Genomic DNA, 21,626 nt, shown 5'->3' on the forward strand with positions numbered 1-21,626 from the left:
TGAGTTTTAAACTTAGAAATTAGGGTCATGAATTTGGAAATTAGATGCTAATTGTGCATCAAAGCTTTGACCTGTAATTCTCAAATATCTTCAATGCAAAAATCGTTACTGTTGCGGAGACCTTTATCCTATTAAAAATCAGATAAACATGCCTAGACCATACCAGGAATAGATGAATATTTAAATTATTATTTTTATTATAAAGACATGAGCTTTACCTTCAAAATGTGCAATACTTTGTATACTTTTGCAGAGTAAATCTAGGTGATCTCAGTGGGACTCTGTAGTCTCAAGTAAGCATGCATGGAATTAGACTAAAAAGCCTATAATATTGGGTCCGTGACTTGGGTCCGTGAATTCAGTTGTTTAGGCTCTTACATAATGCAGTTGGTGGACTTGTGCTTATTCTGCAGTGCTCTTTTTGTGAAAGGATTGCTCAAGTTTGAAAAATATTAATCGAACTTTACTTTTGAATCTGTATTTCTGAACTACACATAATGATAGAATATATAATATGGATAGAACAGCTCTAACAAAAATCAGAATTTACAAAAACAAATGAATCTTTGGCTTCTCAATTTTGATTCCTTAGTATTTTTAATGTCTCACATTTAGGTTTTGACTATTTGGGTTTTTAAATACAGATTTGTTAATCTACTACTCAACAAGTAACATACAACCACTGCATCATTTTATCATTTGCATGAGATTAGAAGAAAATGGCTACACCACCTTGAGTTTTAACAAAGCCTGAATTGTAATTAGTAACACCGGTGATTTTAAAGGCATAATGACCTCTTTAATGTAATACACCTCTTTTATGTAATGACACAAAAATAAACTGGCTTTATTCTAAGATTTAGAAGATGCTTTCTGACACCATAGATGTGACCCCTCATTTTTCATGCAGTTAACATTTTCTATCGGCAATTTAAAAACATTGAACATTTAAAATCCAAATTATGCAACAATTTCCCCAACCCATATGCTCTGTGTTCATACACAATATGCAATATCTTGGTTTTTTTTAATTTTTGCCTGCATATAACTCTTGTTTTTTTAATTAAAAACAATAACACAACTCCAAGACCCTTGATTTTGATATTGATGTCTGAATGAAGAACCACTAGGTCCCATTTTTAAATGTTGTCTTCCTTTCAGTAATGAATTATTTTTATTACTATTACTATTATATTTATATCCTGCCTTTTTCCCCAGACCAGGACTTGAAAGCAGCTTATACAAATTAAAACAACACAGATAAAATACAGAAGGCTTAAAACATATAAAATATAGTAATTAAAAAGTAATTAAACTGGAGTAGAATTAAAACAATATAAAAAACAGTTACAATGGTACCTCAGGTTACATACACTTCAGGTTACAGATGCTTCAGGTTACAGACTCCACTGATCCAGAAATATTACCTTGGGTTAAGAACTTTGCTTCAGGATGAGAACAGAAATCGTGCTCCGGCAGTGCAGCGGCAGCAGGAGGCCCCATTAGCTAAAGTGGTGCTTCAGGTTAAGAACAGTTTCAGGTTAAGTATGGACCTCCGGAATGAATTAAGTACATAACCTGAGGTACCACTGTATATTAAAATACAGATAGTAAAAGAAGCACAGCACTATTCAAAAGCCCTTTCCTTAAAAAAATGGTCCTGCAACGCCTGCTGCAATAATGCAGTCTTTTCTTGCTGGTGGAATAGCAGCAAGGAGTGAGCCAGTCTAGCTTATTTAGGGAGCAGCCACCAAGAAGGCCCTCTTGAGAAATGTATCTTAGTGGTAATTCTTTTGTGAATGAATTTTGAAAAGCAATTGCAGTTGAGATTTGTCAGGTGAGGATTCAGCACTTTGATGTGAAGGGTTGTGCAGAGGATCATGAAGGTATCCCTTTTATTTATTTGTTACACTTATCCCCTGCCTTTCCATACAAAAGGTTTTTCTTCTGAAAACCAACCCTGTATTTCCATGCTCCATCTTATTGGCAATTTCCCTTCTTGGGCAAGATAGTTGAACAAGTGTAGATCACTTATTTGGGAACACAACTGGATATGAGCACAGTTTTATAAACGCCTACCAACCTGGCATGTGGTCTGTTAATAGCATTGGGCAGGCCTTGATTAACAGTTGCTGCCTGTTGATTTATCAAGATTTTCCACCCCATAGACGCTCTTAGATCTTTGATGCCTTTGGTAGTGTTGATCATGAGATGTTTTTGGAAACACAACTGCGGGACCTGGCAGGAATTCAAAACATAGTTGTGGAGTGCCTGATTACAGCATGGAGGTCTGATTTGTTATCGTCCCTTTCGGACTCGGCCTGCCCTGTCCTGCCTCCTGCCCAGTGTTACATATTGAATTACTGGGTAAGATTACGTATAATCTAATGTCATCAATATGCTGATGATACCCAGCTCATTATTGTAGTTTATCTGAGCCAAGCTCTGCAGTCTTCCAGGTTCAAGCCACAGCTGGATATTTCATTATGAGTGCTAAAGAAGTGCTTGCTTGATTCAGTGTAATAGAACAATATCCCAATAGAACAATATGCCATCTCAGTGTAATAGAACAATATCCCATCCTTTCTTCGGTGCAGGGGTGAGTATAATTAGCCTTGGACAGGTGAGAACAGCCATACAAGTTGTGGAAGGGCAAAATTATCCACCTGCAGCTTTACACATAATTTAAGTTTGTGGTTTTTTTGTTTTTTAAATTTTTGGTATGACAAGCTTCGATAAGGGCTTCCCATGTTCACTTAAACTCTGAAATGTAGAGAAATTTGTGGGTCATGCCCTTAATAGGCATACTTGGGCAATGTGGATCTTCTGTGGTTCATTCCAGCTTCACCACTACTTTATTTATTTAATTAATTTATGGAGCGTTTCCAATAAAACTTCTTGAAGCAAAGTAACAATACAAGCATCAGCAAATAAAAAACCATTTCAGTTTCAGTGCAGATACAAACTGGGAAATCTCCACTTAAAAGGCTTGTAGGAAAACGAAGGTCTTTAGTAGCTCCTGAAAATAAAATATAGAGATGGCTGCCAGAGGCACAGTGTCACGTGAACCTGAGTCTACTAAACACATGAGTCCATATAACTGAATCAATCAGTCCATGTTCCAAGCACCTAACTGGTGCTTGTAAAACTGCAAGGTATGCATACATCCTGGTTTTAATATAGAAAGCATTAAAAGTAGTAGGTCCAGTTTGCCTAAGAGACCCCCTCTTCTTCCATATTTTATATTTAAATTATGGCTGCTTGTTGTGATCCATGGGGATGCCCAATATTGTGGTGGCCCAAACAAGGGGAAGTTGGTAGTTCCTGGTTGTCCAAGCAAGACGGCGAGGAAAAAGAAGGCTAGGTAAAGGCAGCACCTAGGAGGGAAATAAAGGTGGGGGGTTCAGGACCATGGATAGGGCTCTTGCAGTGGAGACGAAACATTCAAGTTGTCTTAGTGAGCAACTGGCTGAGTTTTGCAGCAGGCCTAGGTAGTCATTGACTAAATGCTCCATACCCCGAGTGCACCTCCCGTCAGTTAAAGGACCTTGTTCTTTCTTCTGTAGCCATCGGTTTCTTCAAGGTAGTGGGGTTTCCAGCTATGGAAATCTCCATCTCATCCTCACAGTTGCAATTCTGGAGGACTAACTCCAAGGAGGTCTGTTCTAGGATCATGACTCCCAAGACGGCATATGGGTTTTTGTTTGTTCATTTAAAAAGACAATCCAATAAAACACATAATGATTATTTTTTAAGAAACAAAACCCAGTAGCAAAATGTCCCATCACAACCTCTTAAAGATCCACCAAGTATGTAATCTTTACTGTTGCATGTGTCATTGCTTTGATAAGAGAAATAATCTCTTCCTGTCCCACTCTTATTTATTTCATGGATGTTATATACTACTTGTTTGTAAAAATTCTCAAAAAAATTATCAGTTTACTCTTTTGGTAAAGAACACTGTAGCTAACACCATGCTATAGATAATCAGAAACAATAACGGCACTAAGCAAAATAAAACATGTCATACATTATAATAACAATAAAATCAAGCTGCCCCGAGTAGCCAGAGCAACCCAGTCAAATGGGCAGGGCACAATCAGTCTAGCTAACTATTTAGCAAATGCAAAATAGTAGTGCGTTCTTGGCAGCTGCTTTGCAGTTGCAGAACTCCCTCTACTTTGAGGCTCAATGAAGTGCAAGCCTGAACATCTTTTACAATTATTTCTTTGGGGGGGGTAGTATTGGTTTGTTTGTGTTTGTATATGTATACAGTGGTACCTCGGGTTACATACGCTTCAGGTTACATATGCTTCAGGTTACAGATTCCGCTAACCCAGAAATATTACATCAGGTTAAGAACCTTGCTTCAGGATGAGAACAGAAATCGTGCTCTGGCTGCGTGGCGGCAGCAGGAGGCCCCGTTAGCTAAAGTGGTGCTTCAGGTTAAGAACAGTTTCAGGTTAAGAATGGACCTCCGGAACAAATTAAGTACTTAACCTGAGGTACCACTGTATGTATATGTATGTGTTTGTCCTTGTTTTTATTATGTATTTTGTATTCCTCTCTGCCCCAAGATCTGTGGATGAAAGGTGGTACAAATAAAATAAAATAAAATAAAATAAAATAAAATAAAATAAAATAAAATAAAATAAAATAAAATAAAATAATAAAATAAAATAAAATAAAATAAAATAAAATAAAATAAAGTAAATTTATATTCCACCCTTCCTCCAAAGAAGCCCAGAGCAGTGAAGGTTTATGTGATTAATACAGTTAAGATAAAAACATCTTTAAAATAAGTTTACATATTTGTAAATAACACATACAGTGGTACCTGGGTTTACGAACTTAATCCGTTCCGGAAGTCTGTTCTTAAACCAAAACCGTTCTTAAACCGAGGTGCACTTTCCCTAATGAGGCCTCCCACTGCCGGTGCCCTTCCACTGTTCGAATTCTGTTCGTAGACCGAGGTAAAGTTCGCAAACCGGGACACTATTTCCGGTTTTGCGGAGTTCATAAACCAAGTAGTTCATAAACAGGGCTGTTCTTAAACCAAGATACCACTGTATTTGTAAGAATTTCAAGCTGCACTTTGGACATGGGGTGGGTGGGTAGACATTAGTAGGTTTGGGGGCTTTAGATCCTAGTGCATATTTAGTTCTTAAATTGGATTTTAATTTGATACTTGGTGGGATATTCTGTCTTTTTCTTTTCCTGAATTCAGTAGGACCATCTAAAAGCCTTCAGGACTGAAATGGCAGTTACATCAATATTACATTAGTCAAGAAATGGAAGTGTTCATAATGTCATAACAATGCAGGTTTTCATTGAAATATGAATTTTTACAGTGGTCTGTTAATTGTAGATGATGGTGTGCTATACTATGGTAACTTGCTCATTTTTTATGTTTGCTCATAAATTTATACACACTTTTTATCAGTTCCTCTCATATTCCTCTGTTTTGTCATATGTACATTGAGTAGGAAACTCAATAGTAGTGGGTTCAACTGGTTCATAGAGATGACCAAACAGGACCACGCAGAATTGTTGCAGCCAGGGCAGGAATTGGGGCAGAGGCTGGGGGCGTGTGGGTGGGTGTCCTCACCCCTGCAGGCTTTTTTCTTCTTACCATCCTACCAGTGGGGTGGAGAATAACTTTTCAGCTCCAAGGAGTCATAGATTGGGGCCTGATCTGTAGATGTTTCATCGTAATGAGCAGGCTTCGGATGTGGTGTCCCCGGTCCCCACTGCTGGTAAAAAGACCATCAGCCACAGACCTTTCTTTACTGAATTTTCTGCAGATGTACAGGGGGCCTTCAGACTGCATAGTGCTGCCCCTCTGGTGGAGGTGCTGTCTGTGAGCAGAGGGGCACCTCAGCCGGCCTTTGTAGGGCGCTGACCCTAAATAAAATTCATTAAACGTAAGCCCTATTTATTGCAGTGGAGCAAGCTTCCCCAAGAAAGGTGCAGTTGTAAGAATACTTGCAAGCAGTTCTCCCCCCCCCCCCCCGAAAAAAAGTTGCCCGTCCTCACCATGGAGATGTTACAGTAAATGCCACATTTTTTAACAACAAGAAAAAGAGGTGCCGGTACTGCGTACCCTTGAGTATCCCCTGGAAAAAAAGGGCACTGCTTGCAAGAAAGTAAGTCCTATATCCCTTTCCCAACCCCCTTGGGAAAAGGATATAGGTCAAGAGATAAACATCTATGAATGGAGAAGGACCCGGACAAAAATCCCACATAAACTAATACCAGCAGACCTAAAAGAAAATATTGGAAATATCCGATTTCAGTGGTACCTTATCTCTCACATACTAAGGGGATGCTTATTCTGGGACTTGCTGAACATCGGGCTGTTCTGGAGCCTAACTGGTAGCTCAGTTAATGAAATGATAGGATACACCTTACTACTGTATTAGAAATAAAATGTATGATTTGGGTTATTTACAGGATCAGATAGCAGCAGTTGATACGAAAATAACTGTGAAAATATGCATAGAAAACTGAAAGAAAAATAATCCCCCATTATTAAATGAATGGTTTGGGGTGGCAGTGCGGAATGGAGCACTGTAACTGATTAAATTAACATTTAAGGAAGACCAGAACTTGAGCAAACATTTGGAACACTGGTCACTATTAATTACTTTTTCAAATGAGAGGTATTGTGACAATATACCACCCTGCCACACTTTCTCACTGCTGTAAAAAGCATTTCCTCTTTACTTTGGTTTGCTGATAATTTGTGGTTACTTTATATTTATTTTATCCATCATTTATTGATGTTACTTTCCTGTTGTTGTTTTTTGTTTATGCCTATTCTAGTCTGCATTGTTATGTTGATTTATATATTTTGGAAAAGTAATTAATTAAAAAAAAATTAAGAAGGCAAAACCTGTTTAATGGGTTTTGAGCAAACCTGTCTAGGGTGTGTCTTTCAGCGAGTTGTGGATTCTAGGAGCAGATGTTAAAATGCTCACCATCAAAATATTCTGGCAAGACATGCAGCTCATTGAAAGTATTGTTCCTTGCATCTTCCTGTTGTATTTAAGTCTGCTTTAATTAAAAATTATATATCCCTTTGAATAATAGAGAAAACGCAAAGCCAAATGAGTATGCCTGTGCCCCCGTTACTGAAGGCTACAGATAAAAATGGTTTGCTTGTCTCCTGTCACTGTTAACAGAAGACAGAAGTTTTAACTGCCTTATCAAAAAAGATAAAGTATTTGTTCTGTTACTTTTAACATGATATGATTGGGTTCTTTCATCTCTGCCTCCCCCCCTCAAAGAAAAAGTGATGCTTGCAGGCCTACAGATACAGCATCTTCAAACTACAAACTAAGCAAAAGTCGCAGAGAGATTAACATAATCTCTCAAAACACCAGCATACTAGCACAATGCTGAAATCTTTGTTGCCATCTAGTGGGTATCCCTGTTGTGTGCATGAGGTTGTGTTTTGCTGCTAAATTTATAAAAGCTATCCTTCTGGCAAAAGATGGTGCCATTCCATTAAAGACTGCTTCTTGGGTCTCAGAAGGAAGCAGTCCTAATCTTTACTCGGACTTCTTTATTTTAAGATGTGCAACTACTCATTCTACATGCCTATTTTATAGTTGTGTTTTTCATCGTTTAATTTTTGTCTATGGTTCTCTCGGTTTTATATACATCCTGAAATGAAATAATAATAAACAGCATTACAAAAAAAGAAGGGGGAGACAGCCCTATTTAACCACCTGAGAGATATCACTTCTAGGGGTGCCACACTCTTTCTGCTGCCTTCTGCTTTAGCACAACAGACTTTAGCTAGGCGACACCTATTTTTGTTGCCTTTTAACCGCTGCTCTCTCCAACAACCTTTTCGGAGCTCAGAGGCATATTCTATTTGGATTTATCAGACCGAAAGATCGATTGCCCCATTCTGAACTGAGGCTGACTTGGAATTTGGTGGCTGCTTTAGTCCGGGCCACATCATGCCTGTTTCTACCGGTCTTGCTTGATATGGGAGCAGTGGCTGTTTTCTGTCACTTCTCAGCCACAGTCCTTATTTTCCAGCACAGTGTCTAAGATTTTCCTGAGTCCTGTGGAAGTGTCATGGAGGTTGTGGTTGGACCCTGAGGAGGAGCAGGAAGAGCTTGGGGATTTGATCTTGAGGATGCTGGGGAGGATCCCAGGGGGTGAGGGCATGGAGATGCACCCTCCAAAGAAGGCTCAGGCCAATTCTCAGATTGCTTCCAAACGTGCACCCTGCAGCTTCTCTAGCTGTGGAGCCACCTCTGGTGCCTTCACTGTTATGCAGGAACGCCCCCCCCCCCTTTCAGGCGAGGCAGCTGGGAGTAAACCGGATGCCAAGCCAGCGCCACTCCACCTTTGTCACCTGGAGACTACAGCACTGACTCACACAACAGCACCTAACCTGCCCAGTGGACGGAGTGCCTGTTTGCTTCCCAGACTCCCAACCGCTTGCAGCACTCAATATTGTGCTCACCCCATCCTTCAAAAGGAAAGTGCAGGGGGCATGTCACTTATTGGTTCAACATCTTAGCTTGTGCCTAGCTATGCCTTTACCCTCTCATGTAACGGCTGATTCTTGCAACCTGTGACTTGCCTTATGTACTGTTCTAATCTGAAAATAAACACCTTTAGCAAAACTGGAGTTCCAGTTCCTCGTGGGTCTGGCAGTGGTTGACAGAAGGTAGGCCTAAGTTGGTGTGCCTTGCTGGAATTAGTGCATCAGTGCAATTTGAGTGTGCTTTGTAAACAGCCCTCACCTTGCATTTGATGTCCAAGTATCATACCTTGGGCACATAAAATGCTTTTCTTTTCCCTTTCATTTTTAAATCCAATATTTACATTTTGCTTTTTTTATTTTATTCAGGTCAATAACATCGGGAAACTGAAAGATTTTCTTCTGCAGCACAGGAAAGATTATATTAATGCCTACAGGTAAGTATTGCAATAGGAACAGTGGGTGGGTTGGTGGTGAAGAAGGAAAACATTCATGGACTGATGCACTCTCCCTTTGTGGAAAGCTCTTGTGCTAAATTTCCACTCTGATTACTGAACCTGTGCTCATAGTCAAAGAATGTTAAATTGGTTTCCCTCTGAACAGGAAGAATAAAAGGTTGTGGTAAAAAAGAAAGTTGTGTTTGTTTAATGAAAAGAAGTTTTTGAACCTTGTCTGTTGTGATGGATTGAGATGGCTGTGGATGCATGGATTCCAGTTCATACCTACAGCCTATGCACTAGGAAGTTTGTGCCACCAGCTCCAGCCAAAAGACCACAGCCACTTTAGGGATGAAGCCTGCACACGGAATCTGGGGGACAACCAAGCTAGCTGCCACCACCTCGCATCACTGCCAAGGAAGTCTTTGGCCTGCTTCCCTTTTCGGCTTCGTGCCACAGCCTGTAGTGTAGAGGTGCTGTCTTGCTCATGAGGAAAAGTTCTTTGAACTTGAAAGTTACTTCAGTCAAAACCCAATGTTCATTTTAAAAAACAAAGACTTGTGGTCTGGGTAAGAGGAATAAGAAATGGAATGTTGAAGGAAAATCAAAAGATTATTTCACATTTGAATATCTAGGCAGTTTCTAAGTGCAGATGTGCCCAAGCAGAGATGAAGGATAACTGCTTGAAGTGTGGAAGAAAAAGCTGATGGTTTCCATAGTGGGAGGGAAAATATCTTTTCAACACACGCACACATGTATATGTACCTTGTTTTTTCACTGACAGGGATTCAAGGCAGCTTATGGATAAAAATAAGAAATAATCTCTCTTTAATTCTTTTTAGTCACGAGTTAGAATGGTTAAACCACATCACCAGGTGGCAGTGTTCATCTTTTGGATTTAATAATGGTATTTATTTTATGAGAAGAGATAACTAGTGTGGGAGCAACACGCTGACACTAGTTGCAGTGGACTTAAGGAAAGAGAAGCGGAGTGTGCTAAAATAAAATTAACAACGCTGACTGTTTCCCCAGCCATGTCATGTCTGAGTATGTGCGGATGACAGACACTGAGCGAGACCAGATTGACCAGGATGCCCAGATCTTTATGAGAACATGTGCTGATGCAATTCAGCAACTCAGAACAGAAGGTAAATTGATTAAAATAATGTGTGAGTTATGCCAGATGTTTAAAGCGTTTATCTGCGAAGCGTAATGTTTTTGTGTTTCTTTGTCTTTTTAGCACACAAGGACATCCACTCCCCACAAGTGAAGCAGCACAGAGAAGCGGTCCTAGATTTCATTGGAGACTATTTAAAAAGTATATATTGTTCTTGAAATTGTGGTGTTTTTTATTTTGTCTAGCCATAATTATTTTCTTTAAGCTTAGACCAAAATGCTTGAATTTCAATGCACACAAGTCAACTGGCTTTAAAAAAGCAAAGCAGATTTCAAACTGACTTTGGAAGGAAAGCTAACAGGAGAAGAGTTTAAGTTAACTCGTTAGGGTATCCCTAACAAGTCCACTAAAATTAACAAGCCCATCAAAAATATTACAGTTGCAAGCGGTAGATACTTAAAGAGGGAGAAAAATACTTTTTTTGTGCTAACACTAGAAGCATTAAAGTCAGAATAGGTTTGAAGTAAGAATATTGAACCCTTAAACTTGGTGGAGCATTATCACTGGTAGGTTGGGACAGCACTCTTTTGCTAGGTTAGAGTGGTTCGTGACATCCTGAAGTGTAGTTAATACTAAATACTGTAGGTCAATAGTGGTTGTAATGGATTTAGGGGTTGCTCGTGCGTAAGTTGCCACCACTGCTGGCGAGGTTACCTGGTTAAACCCTTTCTGACTGAACAGCCTCCAGCATCGTGACTGTCTCAGTCGCTGGCAGAATCCATCAGTGGGCGTTTCTTAAACCTTTTCCAGCATAAAAGTTGTTTGACGCCAAGTCTCCTCCTACTCTCCCTGCGCGGAAGTCTTCTGCGCAGGGAGGGTGTGGGCAGCGGAGTACCCGTACTCTCTCCGCTGGTCTCCGGCGAGGAGTCTTGGAGCCTCCTCTCCGATTCCCCCATCTGCCCCCCTTCTCCACTGGTGTTACGCTGATTTCCTTCCCCAGCAGATGGGCTGCCTCTCTCCCTACTGGGACCCTCCCCTGCATCCCTCTGGAGCCTTCCCTCCGCCTCTAGCTCCGATGGCAGTTCCCTGACAGTGGTAAACTACAGCCCTTCATAGTTTTGAACCCCTGATATGGGATGCGGGTTAGACTGAGGCTTAGTGTAGCTTTCAACTACCCTGCAGTGTTGTCTATTCCTTTTGTTAGGAAACAACAAGGGGAGCACATAGTAGAAATTTTATAAAGTTATGAACAATGTGAAGTGAACTTTATTCTGTGCAGACTACTTTTCTCTTAATAAAAAATTATAATTCATGCCTATTCAATAAAATTGATTGGTAATAAAGTTCAGAACACACAACTTTGATAAAATCCATTTATTAGGTATAGTGAGAATTTATTAGGTCTACCAATGACTATTAGCTCTAATAGCTCAAAAATTGATCCTCTATGTTCAGAAGTGCTATGTCAAAGAGGTAGCATATACTACAGAGGTGGTATATTGTCAGTCAGACATCCATCATATTCAACCTGTGAGTTTTACAGGTTCATCTGGGTGGTTCCTGATCTAGCAAGACATTTTTTATGTTAATGTATACCATTTTCCTCTTGTTTACATGGCATCTTCATAACTATAAAGGAGTGTGTAAGCTGTATTCAGAACAAAGGGCTATCCGGGTCAAGCGAGTAGTTGATAAGAAAAGATTGTAAGTAATATTCCTTTAAATCCGTGCTTTTGATTTTCTTTGGAACTCTCATTAAATCTGTGAGCAGGTGATGGTGTTTCCTACTTGGCAGGGGGTTGGACTCGATGGCCCTTGTGGTCTCTTCCAACTCTATGATTCTATGATTCTATGAAATGTCTCCATGATAAATAGGTATGTTCTTCATTCACATGCCTCAGAAAGCCAAACTGCACCTTACAGGGGATTTACAAAAGCGCAGGATCCCAAAGAGGAAGATTCTCCTGCTTTGCTCCTCCCCAGTCCTTTTCGTTTCTTCACTGCTTTGGTTTGGTTTAGTATGTCGTCGGAATCTGGGCTTGTGTATAAGCTCTCTCCTCACTAACCACAAATCATAGGCAAGAACGAAACCTTGGCTGCTGCTGAAGGAGAGAGCTTAACCACAAGCCTGGGTTTGAATAACACCCTAAGACATGGGTAGGCAAACTAAAGCCCAGGGGCTGGATCCGGCCCAGTTGCCTTCTGGATCCGGCCTGAGGACCGTCTGGTGTGGATCTGATTGTTCGGGCTGTGCTAGTGCACGCGTTCGGCAGCGCCTCCTCCCTCCCTCCTCCTGGCTTCTGCCTAGAGCTGAGAGGAAAGGGGCTGGGCTTTGTTGGTGACAACAGCAGCAGCGCTAGCGCTCAAGCAGCCGCCATTGTAAGCAGGCTCAATTCGGGCTTTGTTGCTGCCAGCCCCTCTCCAGAGCCCTTTTGTGCGCCGCTCATCATCCCGCCACCGCCAGCCCCTGCCCTCGCAAGACACAGGTAAGCAGCCACCGGGGCTCGTCCAGTGCTGTGGAGAAGGGAGGGGAGAGTCGGGGTGGTGGCTTACCTGAGTAGAATATGTCCTTTTATTTAAAATGCATCTCTGGGTTATTTGTGGGAATTCGTTCATTTTTTTCCAAAATATAGTCCAGCCCCCCACAAGGTCTGAGGGACAGTGGACCAGCCCCCTGCTGAAAAAGTTTGCCAACCTCTGCCCTGAGACAAACCTTGGTTTAGTTAAGAACAACATGGGAGTAAAAACGTTTGGGGCGGAGCAATACAGATGCAAACTCCTCTCCAGGAATTTGCATGGTCCTAACAAGCCATCCATAGCTTCACTTACTGCAGCTTGCACAAGAAGGCGTTCTCCCTCTTCCATCTCTCTTTCTCACGCCCACATACTTTTTCTCCAGTTTTGAGTGTGACACAAACATTGAATTTCTTTTTACTTTCTTGTAGAGTTGGTTTACAACAACCTTCCAAGGGTTTCGTTTGTTTGCTTCCCTCCATTTTTATCTTGCCTTTGGTGTTCTGTAAGGCTCTCAGGGTAACTTAGTTTCATTAAACTCTGCTAAAGGTTTGCCATGTTAATTCAGCAGCAAAGTGAAGTATTAATGTGGGGAAATGCATGTGCCTGGATGCTTAGCCGTTCTTGCCTCATGTCATTGAAGCCACTGCTGTTAGACCTCATGCCGAAAAATGGGAAGAACCATGTTTCTCTTCCTTACTGAGACTAGTAGCTTTAAAGTGTATGTTCACAGGAGTTTTAGGGGAAATGATTCGGAGGGCCACAACCTCTCCAACCTGCAATTATTTCCTAATAGAGCAACCATCAAATCTGGGCATAATAGTAGGAAGCGGAAACTTCTGGATCTTTAGACTCAACCCCCACACTCATGGACTTAATCTGGAGGGCAACACTTTATTTCTCTCTTGTTATTTTTTATTTTAAAAAGCCTTTTGTACATGCCACACTTCTTAAAATTATTCTGAGTATTCTTAATGCAAAGGTGGAGATGTTTTACAAAGCAGTGTTAAATCTCTCTATTCCAACATTTATTTATTTTCCATGTATTATTGCTGAGTATTGGTCAGCACCTTCCAGAGCCTGTTTATTTACAGCGCTGCCTAACTGGTTTTAAGATAACAAAACCAGTCGTGCAGAGCACCTGCTTTCCCAGGTAGGACTGGGAGAGACTTGTGCCTTTAAGCCTGGAGATCTCTTGCTCATCAGTGTAGACCATGGTTCTTCAACCTTGGATCCCCAAGGCTAGGGATGATGAGACTTGTAGTTGTTCAACATTTGGGAATGCAGGAACACTGGTGTAGACAGTACTGAACTATGTGAACTAATGGTCTAGTTCCATATAAGGCAGCTTCTTATGTTCTGCAATTTATTACAGAAAATATACATATTTTAGCACTATTTCCAGACACATAATTCATTATAGAATAGAAGCATCATTTTTAAAGATCTGTACACGGCTCTTTTGGGAAAGCAATTGCAAAGTTCCAGATGCCACCAGAGCAGCAACTGTTAGCTCTTACTGCATGAAAGGAACTTGACGTTACAGAGGCAGGCAAGGAGGAGGGGTATCTCATCTGTTGCCTTATCATATGGCACCACAGTGCCAGTTGCTGTGTGTATAAACCTGCCCCAACTTTCCTCCAGCTGAAGGGAGAGATGCGCTATTCCAGCATAATGGACCATGGTATGAGCCTGTAGCTGCACTTGATTTTGGTTTGCTTGCTCTTAATTGTTTATGTATTTGCTCATTTAGATCCAGGCTTGAGCCAGAACAGAGTGATAAATCCAAAGTAACTTCTTCTCCTGAAAGAACTGCTCAAACAACTTCGGAAGAATCTGAAGAGAAACTCACTTGTGAAGACAACAGAGGTGATATTTCAGTCCGGTTCTATGTCCATGTTCCACTTTTTAGCGGTGGTGTGTTTGTATGTGATGAGCATTTGCTCAGGTTTTTTGCACTTTGGCGTTTGTTGATTCAGCAGTGAACAGTGGGTTTACTGGAAATCATGGGACAAATGGAAGTGTGAATGGGCCCGGAGTGTGACATGGGGAGAAACTTGTCTGCTTTGGCCTTCCCTGAAAGACCTCATGGGAGTGAGGGAGAAGGAGACTCTACAGGCAGGGATGCATGGTTTCTCCTAAGGGGCTTCAGCAGCATATGGGTCAACTAGAATAATTCCAGTCCGTCCTGAACTGACTGAAAACAATGCATCCACTACAGACTGGGTTACTGCAAGATTGGATTTCTGCAGTGCACTCTCTCTGGGGTTTCCCTTGCACTTGATCCAGAAGCTGCAGTTAGCGCAGAGTGCTGCAACACTCCCAAGGCCTTGTCAGCATAGAACCGGTGCGCTCAGAGGACTGCTTCTGGGCCAGGTTCAAGGTGTGGCTATTAGTACGCAAAACCCTTAATAATTTGGGACCAGTTTACCAATGAGATGGCCTTACCCCACATGTGCCCCTTTGACCGCTTTGATGGGCTGAATTTGCACCACCACATATGCCATATAATACCCATCCCACATTTTTAAGAGATTAATCGTTTAGTGTGGCAGCACTTACACTCCCTGTCTGTTGAGATTAAGCAGGTGCCTTCACTGTACAGTAGTACCTCGGGTTACAAACGCTTTGGGTTACAAACTCCACTAACCCGGAAGTAGTACCTCGGTTACAAACCTTGCCCCAGGATGAGAACAGAAATCACGCGCCAGGGGTAGTCCCAGTTAGCAAAAGCGTGCCTCAGGTTAAGAACAGTTTCGGGTTAAGAACGGACCTCGGGAACCAATTAAGTTTGTAACCTGAGGTACCACTGTACTCCTTTTCGGTGTTTGCTAAAAGCATCCTTGTATCAGACAACCCTACCTCAATTAGAAATCTGTTTTAATATTTTAATATTTGTAATTTTTTAAAAGTAGGGTTGCGAATGTTTTCTTGGTTTTACTGTTCGGTCATCTATAAACCACTGTTCTGTTACAATCAAGCAATGTATAAATTTTCTGAAATAAATAAGTGTGCAAACGTGAAAATTGCATTCCCTCTGTGTTTCATGTAGGAGACAGGCTGCTATGGCGACCAGAGCTAATCTGGGACTAAGCGCACCTGCTTCTGTGAGCTCTCTCCTTCCCCTGTTTCTTGATATTCATCCTGGTTGCAGTTGCCTAACAATAAGAGCACTGGCACTGGTAGTACTTAAAATTAATTGGTTCCTAGGGGCTAATAAAGGGAACTCGGTGGAATTAACGTTCTGTCTGCCAAGCGTTGCATCTTGCCAGGTGGACCAGGCGGCCCTCTCCTCTCCCCACCTTGCTGTTTTTGGGGGTTCTCCCAGTCCCCTCCCAGCCAATTTTGGGTAATGTAGGGGAAGCAGGGGAAGCCCTGTTGTGCAAGCAGAAGTCCTTGTGTGTAGTAGAATAATCTTCCCCACTCTTTCTCTGTTTGTAGTTCTGTAAACTGACTTTTTCTGGTTTTGTCAATATTGTAAATAAGCATAGGGCTGTAGGTGATAGCTGGCACTTTTAAATGAAAACCACATTGGCTTTTTGTTCAAAGTGTGGATATAGTTAAAGCAAACATGAATATATCCTTCAGTTAAACAAAACAATCTGATTTCAGAGCTGTGTACTTCAATTAACATAGCTTTAGTTTGCAGAATTGGTACCATTGAATGCAAGAGAGATTATCTGCTTCTGAATAATAAGCAGATATTCTGTTCACAGCACCAGTGTGTACCTTACGCAGGGAAAGGCTATTTCTTGTCAAACCAGCATCATTTCCCTTCCCAGTTCCTTCAGGCAGTGTCATTTTTTGAGGTAGGTCATCAGATTTCGTAAAGGTTGCACAAGAAGGTGGGAGATGGGGAAAAGGCATTTCCGGAAAAAGCTATCAAACCTCTGGCATTTGGGGGGGGGGGGGGAGTTTTTTAGTTTTCAGTGCTTGATGTTGTATTGTGTTTTTACTATTTTTGTTGGGAGCCATCCAGAGTGGGATATAAAATAATGTTGTTGTTGTTGTTGTTGAAGCGTAAACAGAAGGGATATTTTTTTAAAAAATCAGGAAGTAGGAACAAAAGATATGGAACTGGGTGTGAATTAATGAAACCACTGCCACAGTGTCCTTTCTCTTGGCAGATCAAGATGAGCAGGTGACAGCAAAGGTTGCAAGGTTTTTAGCTGGGGCAATCAAAATATTTGACTGTTGATTCAAAACCCTAAAATGTATTTTATATAATTGACTTTTTACTTCTATTCTTTATATATCGTATTGTTGTTTTATTGCTATGGCCGATGGCTGTCGCAAATAAAGAATCATTAATTTTTAAATGAATACATAATAATAAAAGAACCATGGAATATTATGTTAATATATAATCACAGTGGAGAGACTCTTGTTTCTCCCTTGAAAGAAGAAATGTAGCTTTGATTTAATGTGGCAGGGGCCCTTTCCATGCCAGTGTCACTGTTCCAAAAATGTTTCATCTGCCTTTTTCAGCCTTTGTTTTAATAAAGAAGAGAACAGTAATTCCAGACACCATGCCTAGTTACAGAGCCTAACGTGGGAGCTGTCTTTCAGTATAATACCTCATCCAGAATTGTTTTTAAACAGAAGTCCCCTGAAAGGCTTCCCAAGAGAAGCGAGCATCTCACACGGCAACATTGCCGGTCTAATTGAAAACACTTTCAGAGACAAGAATATAAACAAGTACAAATTAAGCAAAACACATCTCACTCAAGGATCTTGGTAGGAAAATAATGTTCACAACTAATGGCAGGCTTCAAACATAAAATAAAGTGCAGCAGTACCCTATCTAGTTTTGTACCCCTTGGAAAATTGAACAGCCAACATGCTTAAGTTGAGTATGGAGACTTTTAACACTATATCCCAGCAGGTGCGTTTGGTGCCTTAACCCAGGGGTCAGCAACCTTTTTCAGCTGTGGGCGGTCCACTGTCCCTCAGACCATGTGGGGGGCTGGGCTATATTGGGGGGGGGGGATGAACGAATTCCTATGCCCCACAAATAACCCAGAGATGCATTTTAAATAAAATCACACATTCTACTCATGTAAAAACACCAGGCTGGCCCCACAAATAACCCAGAGATGCATTTTAAATAAAAGGACACATTCTACTCTTGTAAAAACACGCTGATTCCTGGACCGTTCGCAGGGAGAGGTGCCACCGTTTGTTTCTGCAAGCGGCACAAAAGGGTTTGAGGTAACCTCAGCTTTAAAGCTTCTGAACGTGCAGTATCAGTTAAGAATATGAGCATCTCAACATCTCCAATAAGAGGAAGAAGTCTGGTGGCAGGAATTAAAAGCTGGCTTTTAAAATTGAGGCAAATAAAATTATGGACAGTTCAGTTATTGCTGAACTAGGAATAATACTAAATAGGTCTAGCAGTTTTTGGCTACATGTTGAGCATAGTTTGTTTCTTCTTTTGCAGATAAGAATGTGATAGATGAACACACTAATTTTGGACTTTGGGGTGATGGCAAAGGAGAAGATGAGCTTTCACCTGAAGAAATCCAAATGGTAAGTTGCATTTTCTACCAGTTTGTTGACTTTCTCCCTAGCTAGCTATATCTACGGATATTGAAAATGAAATAAGTCCAATGCATACACTGAGTCATTTGCCTTTTCTGCTAAGCAACGCTTTAACAAATGCACCCTGCGCATTTGCTTTTCTGATTCTTTTTGTCAGTACCTACTTAAAATTCTTAATCATATGATTGGGAAGGTGATTGTTGTCAAGCCATTATGTTCGTGGGAAAGTATTTTTCAGCAATTAAGACTGCCCTTTAAGATTTTAAATTATTGCTTTAAATCTCTACTATAAATAGTTATTTCTGTTCACAAGCAGATGGAGCTATTCTAACATTAAGAATCATAAAGAAACTTCCCAAAGAAGATACTGTAATTTCTTATACTTCCTTTTCCATACTACCTCTGGCCTTCCAGATGTGGATTAATTACAGCTCCCATCATCCATTGCCATTGGCCATGCTTGCTGGGACGGATGGGAATTCTAGTCCAGCAACTTTGAGAGAGCCAAAGGTTCCCCATACCTGGTATATGATGAGGATATTATTATGAATCCACTGGTACAAAAATCACTTAAGGACATTTTAAGGGCCTTCCATGCCACACAATGCTATTGTTGCATTATGATGGGATTTCAAGCTCAGTGTCTCAAAATCAGAGGGATCAGTGCTGCTTTCTGCTCACCTGGCCCCTCCCTCATGTGGTGCGGTTGCGCTAGACCAGGCAGGCATAGGCAAACTCGGCCCTCCAGATGTTTTGAGACTACAGTCCCCATCATCCCTGACCGCTGGTCCTGTTAGCTAGGAATCATGGGAGTTGTAGTCCCAAAACATCTGGAGGGCCGAGTTTGCCTATGCCTGGGCTAGACCGAGGACATAGGCATTCGGGGCTAGGACGGGGATACAGTGCCACCAGTTTGCCTTCAAACTTAATTGCTTACCTTTTCTGATTGCTTATATGGGACCATAATTCTGGAGACGTCTTGGGACCATAATTCTGGAGAGTTTTGTCTTTCAAGAGATGTAAGATACAGCAGCATATGACCATATTTTGACTTAATTCTCTTTATGAAATCAGTACACATGTTGCTTAACCACATCTCTACTTACCATGCCTTTAACTAGAAATTCAGATAGGTAGTTGTTCAGTCATTTTCTGCATGTGATCTTCTGCCTCCATTTTGACGTTTAAAACTGAAGGTCTTTGTTCTCATGTGAATGAAGGGAAATCCAATTTTTGTACACAATCACAATACATCCTATCATGATTGCAGTAACACTTCAAAGTCTCACTGATTTCAAGGAAAGAATTAAGAAAGCCCTTTAATCTTTGAAATACAGTGGTCTTGCAATGCTCCACTCTGCCTAGATCATACCTGTAAGCTCTTTCTCTTCAGCCATGTAATTGAATTCTAAAGCATCCAGCTAATTAGCTAAGTGGATTTCAAACATTTTCTTTCTTCTCTTTATATACTCCTTTATATCAGGAAACTTAGACTGTCCAATTTCATGAAAATTATGCTAAATTAAACTAGCTGCTAAGATGGAAAGAAAAATTGAAAACACTGCAGAAGTTTTATATTAAAATGTGTTTGGGGAAATTGCAACCAAAAGGGCTGCAGGCTGGTTTACGAAACATTTTTATGCGATAATTTGAATTTTCCTTACCCCCGTTAACACATTAAGGACTTTATAGTTCTTATAAGAACACGGCATAGTGTTTAGTTAGATAAAGTAAAATCTTGTTCTGTTCTATCTAATTTTCCCAAACTACTTTCATTTTATTGTTTTGTTCTTTCGGGGAAATAATTTGTTTTGCATTTTAAAATGTCTGTACTGGAACAGTAATAAAGGACATTATTCTGGGTAATATATCCTTTGAGTAGATCCATTAAAATCAGTGGAACTACTTTGTGTATAACTAATGTTGGATATCACCCTCCGTTAACTAACTCAGGCTCTCTTTGTGCCATTATACAGGTTATCACATTACACCATCAGTTTGCAACCACTTACCTTATTTCTCTTAAGAAAATCTGTGTTTGAGCATTGTAGAATCATATTTCCAGTTTCTATCATGTAAATTATTTTGAGTATATACTGTTCTGTCCAACTTCATGTTCATTTGACTGCTTTGTAATAGATTATTAGTCCAAGAGGCTTTCCAAAAGCTACATTTATCTAAGGTATGTTTTTGAGGATTAAAGGGTCTTTCCAAAGGAACATTAAAGTGAAAGTGCTCTCTATATTACAAGTTATTTTGCTTCAAATAGGAAAGCACTGAAAATCCTGACTACTCCTTTCAGAAATTAATGGGCCTAATTCAGCATTGTAAAACCCAACATTGACCGTGGTGTAACTTACTCAGATTGGTAGAAAGTCCCAGGTTCCTGGTAAACCGTATTTTTCCGTGTATAATATGCCCCCTATTTTGGGGGGACTCCAAATTAAGAAAACACCCCTCAGCACTACCCATGTATAAGATGAGCCCCAATTTTAAACCTAATTTTTTGGTAAATAAACCTAGTCAAACACGGAAAAATGCGGTAATTATCAGCCTTCATAAGCAGTCATTGCTGCCCAAGTGTTTGTGAATGCTCCATTTCCAGAGGCTTTGAATCCCTGCACATCAAATTTCATGGTTTATTTTGTGGTGTGGGTTGTGGGTGTGCCTGAGGGTGGAATGACCTTTGAGCCTCATATTGTTGTTATTATTGTTAACTTTCTCTTCCCAGTTCGAGCAGGAAAATCAGCGCCTTGTCGGAGAAATGAACAGCCTGTTTGACGAAGTGAGGTACAGCCTTCCCCGCACCCTCGCCTGCCCTTGCGGCACATAGAATGTGCTTTCCAATCCACTTTATGTACATACATACATTTGTATGTCACCTTTCCATGCTCACGGTCGCACACAACATGAAAACGGATACATAACCACAACATGACAAAAGTAGTAATTGCCCAAATTACCAAACTGTGTGATTTCCACACAAAACACAAGAAGATCTAAAATAAAGATATGAAAAAACCAACAGCAACAACTCCCCACCAACAGAACGCCCCAAACGCCCCCAGCCCACGAGTCTGGTCAGCAGCCTCAGCTTTTGCAGCTGGAGTCAGTCAAGGCCTTCCCCTCTCCGGCCAGGTGGAAAAGGCCTGCAAGGCAGGGAGCAGGTCTTCTGGGACTCACAGCCAGGATGGCCTCTGGCCTCTTCAGCAGCCTCAGCCTTTGTAGCTGGAGTCCGTCAGGGCCCCTAATCTCAAGGTCGTGGATTCAAACCCCACGTTGGGCAAATGATTCCTGCATCACAGGGGGTCGTACTAAATGACTCTTGTGGTCCCTTCCAACTCTACAATTCTATCATTCTAGGTGGGGAACGGTCTGCAAGGCAGGGAGCAGAGCTTCACAGCCAAGATGTAGATATAGTTTCACAGTTTCTTTTCATAAATCTGCTGCTAGATAAGTGGAGCTGAAAGATTCATTTTACTGAGCTTATGCACAATTTGACCCACTCTTC

At 41.0% G+C, this 21,626-nt stretch overlaps 1 protein-coding gene across 1 annotated transcript in view; it reads left to right on the forward strand.

Annotated features, from left to right (window-relative positions):
* The window catches only part of STX18 (syntaxin 18), a 48,929-nt gene that overhangs the window by 23,552 nt on the left and 3,751 nt on the right, over positions 1–21,626 (forward strand). The window contains exons 2-8 of the mRNA XM_081021591.1: positions 8,876–8,943; positions 9,976–10,091; positions 10,184–10,261; positions 11,698–11,764; positions 14,328–14,443; positions 18,015–18,103; positions 20,847–20,905. Coding sequence (XP_080877717.1) covers positions 8,876–8,943; positions 9,976–10,091; positions 10,184–10,261; positions 11,698–11,764; positions 14,328–14,443; positions 18,015–18,103; positions 20,847–20,905 — 593 coding nt within the window. The remainder of the gene's footprint in view (positions 1–8,875; positions 8,944–9,975; positions 10,092–10,183; positions 10,262–11,697; positions 11,765–14,327; positions 14,444–18,014; positions 18,104–20,846; positions 20,906–21,626) is intronic.

The sequence above is a fragment of the Podarcis pityusensis genome (assembly GCF_964106645.2).
Source record: "Podarcis pityusensis genome assembly, chromosome: 9".
NCBI lineage: Eukaryota > Metazoa > Chordata > Lepidosauria > Squamata > Lacertidae > Podarcis > Podarcis pityusensis.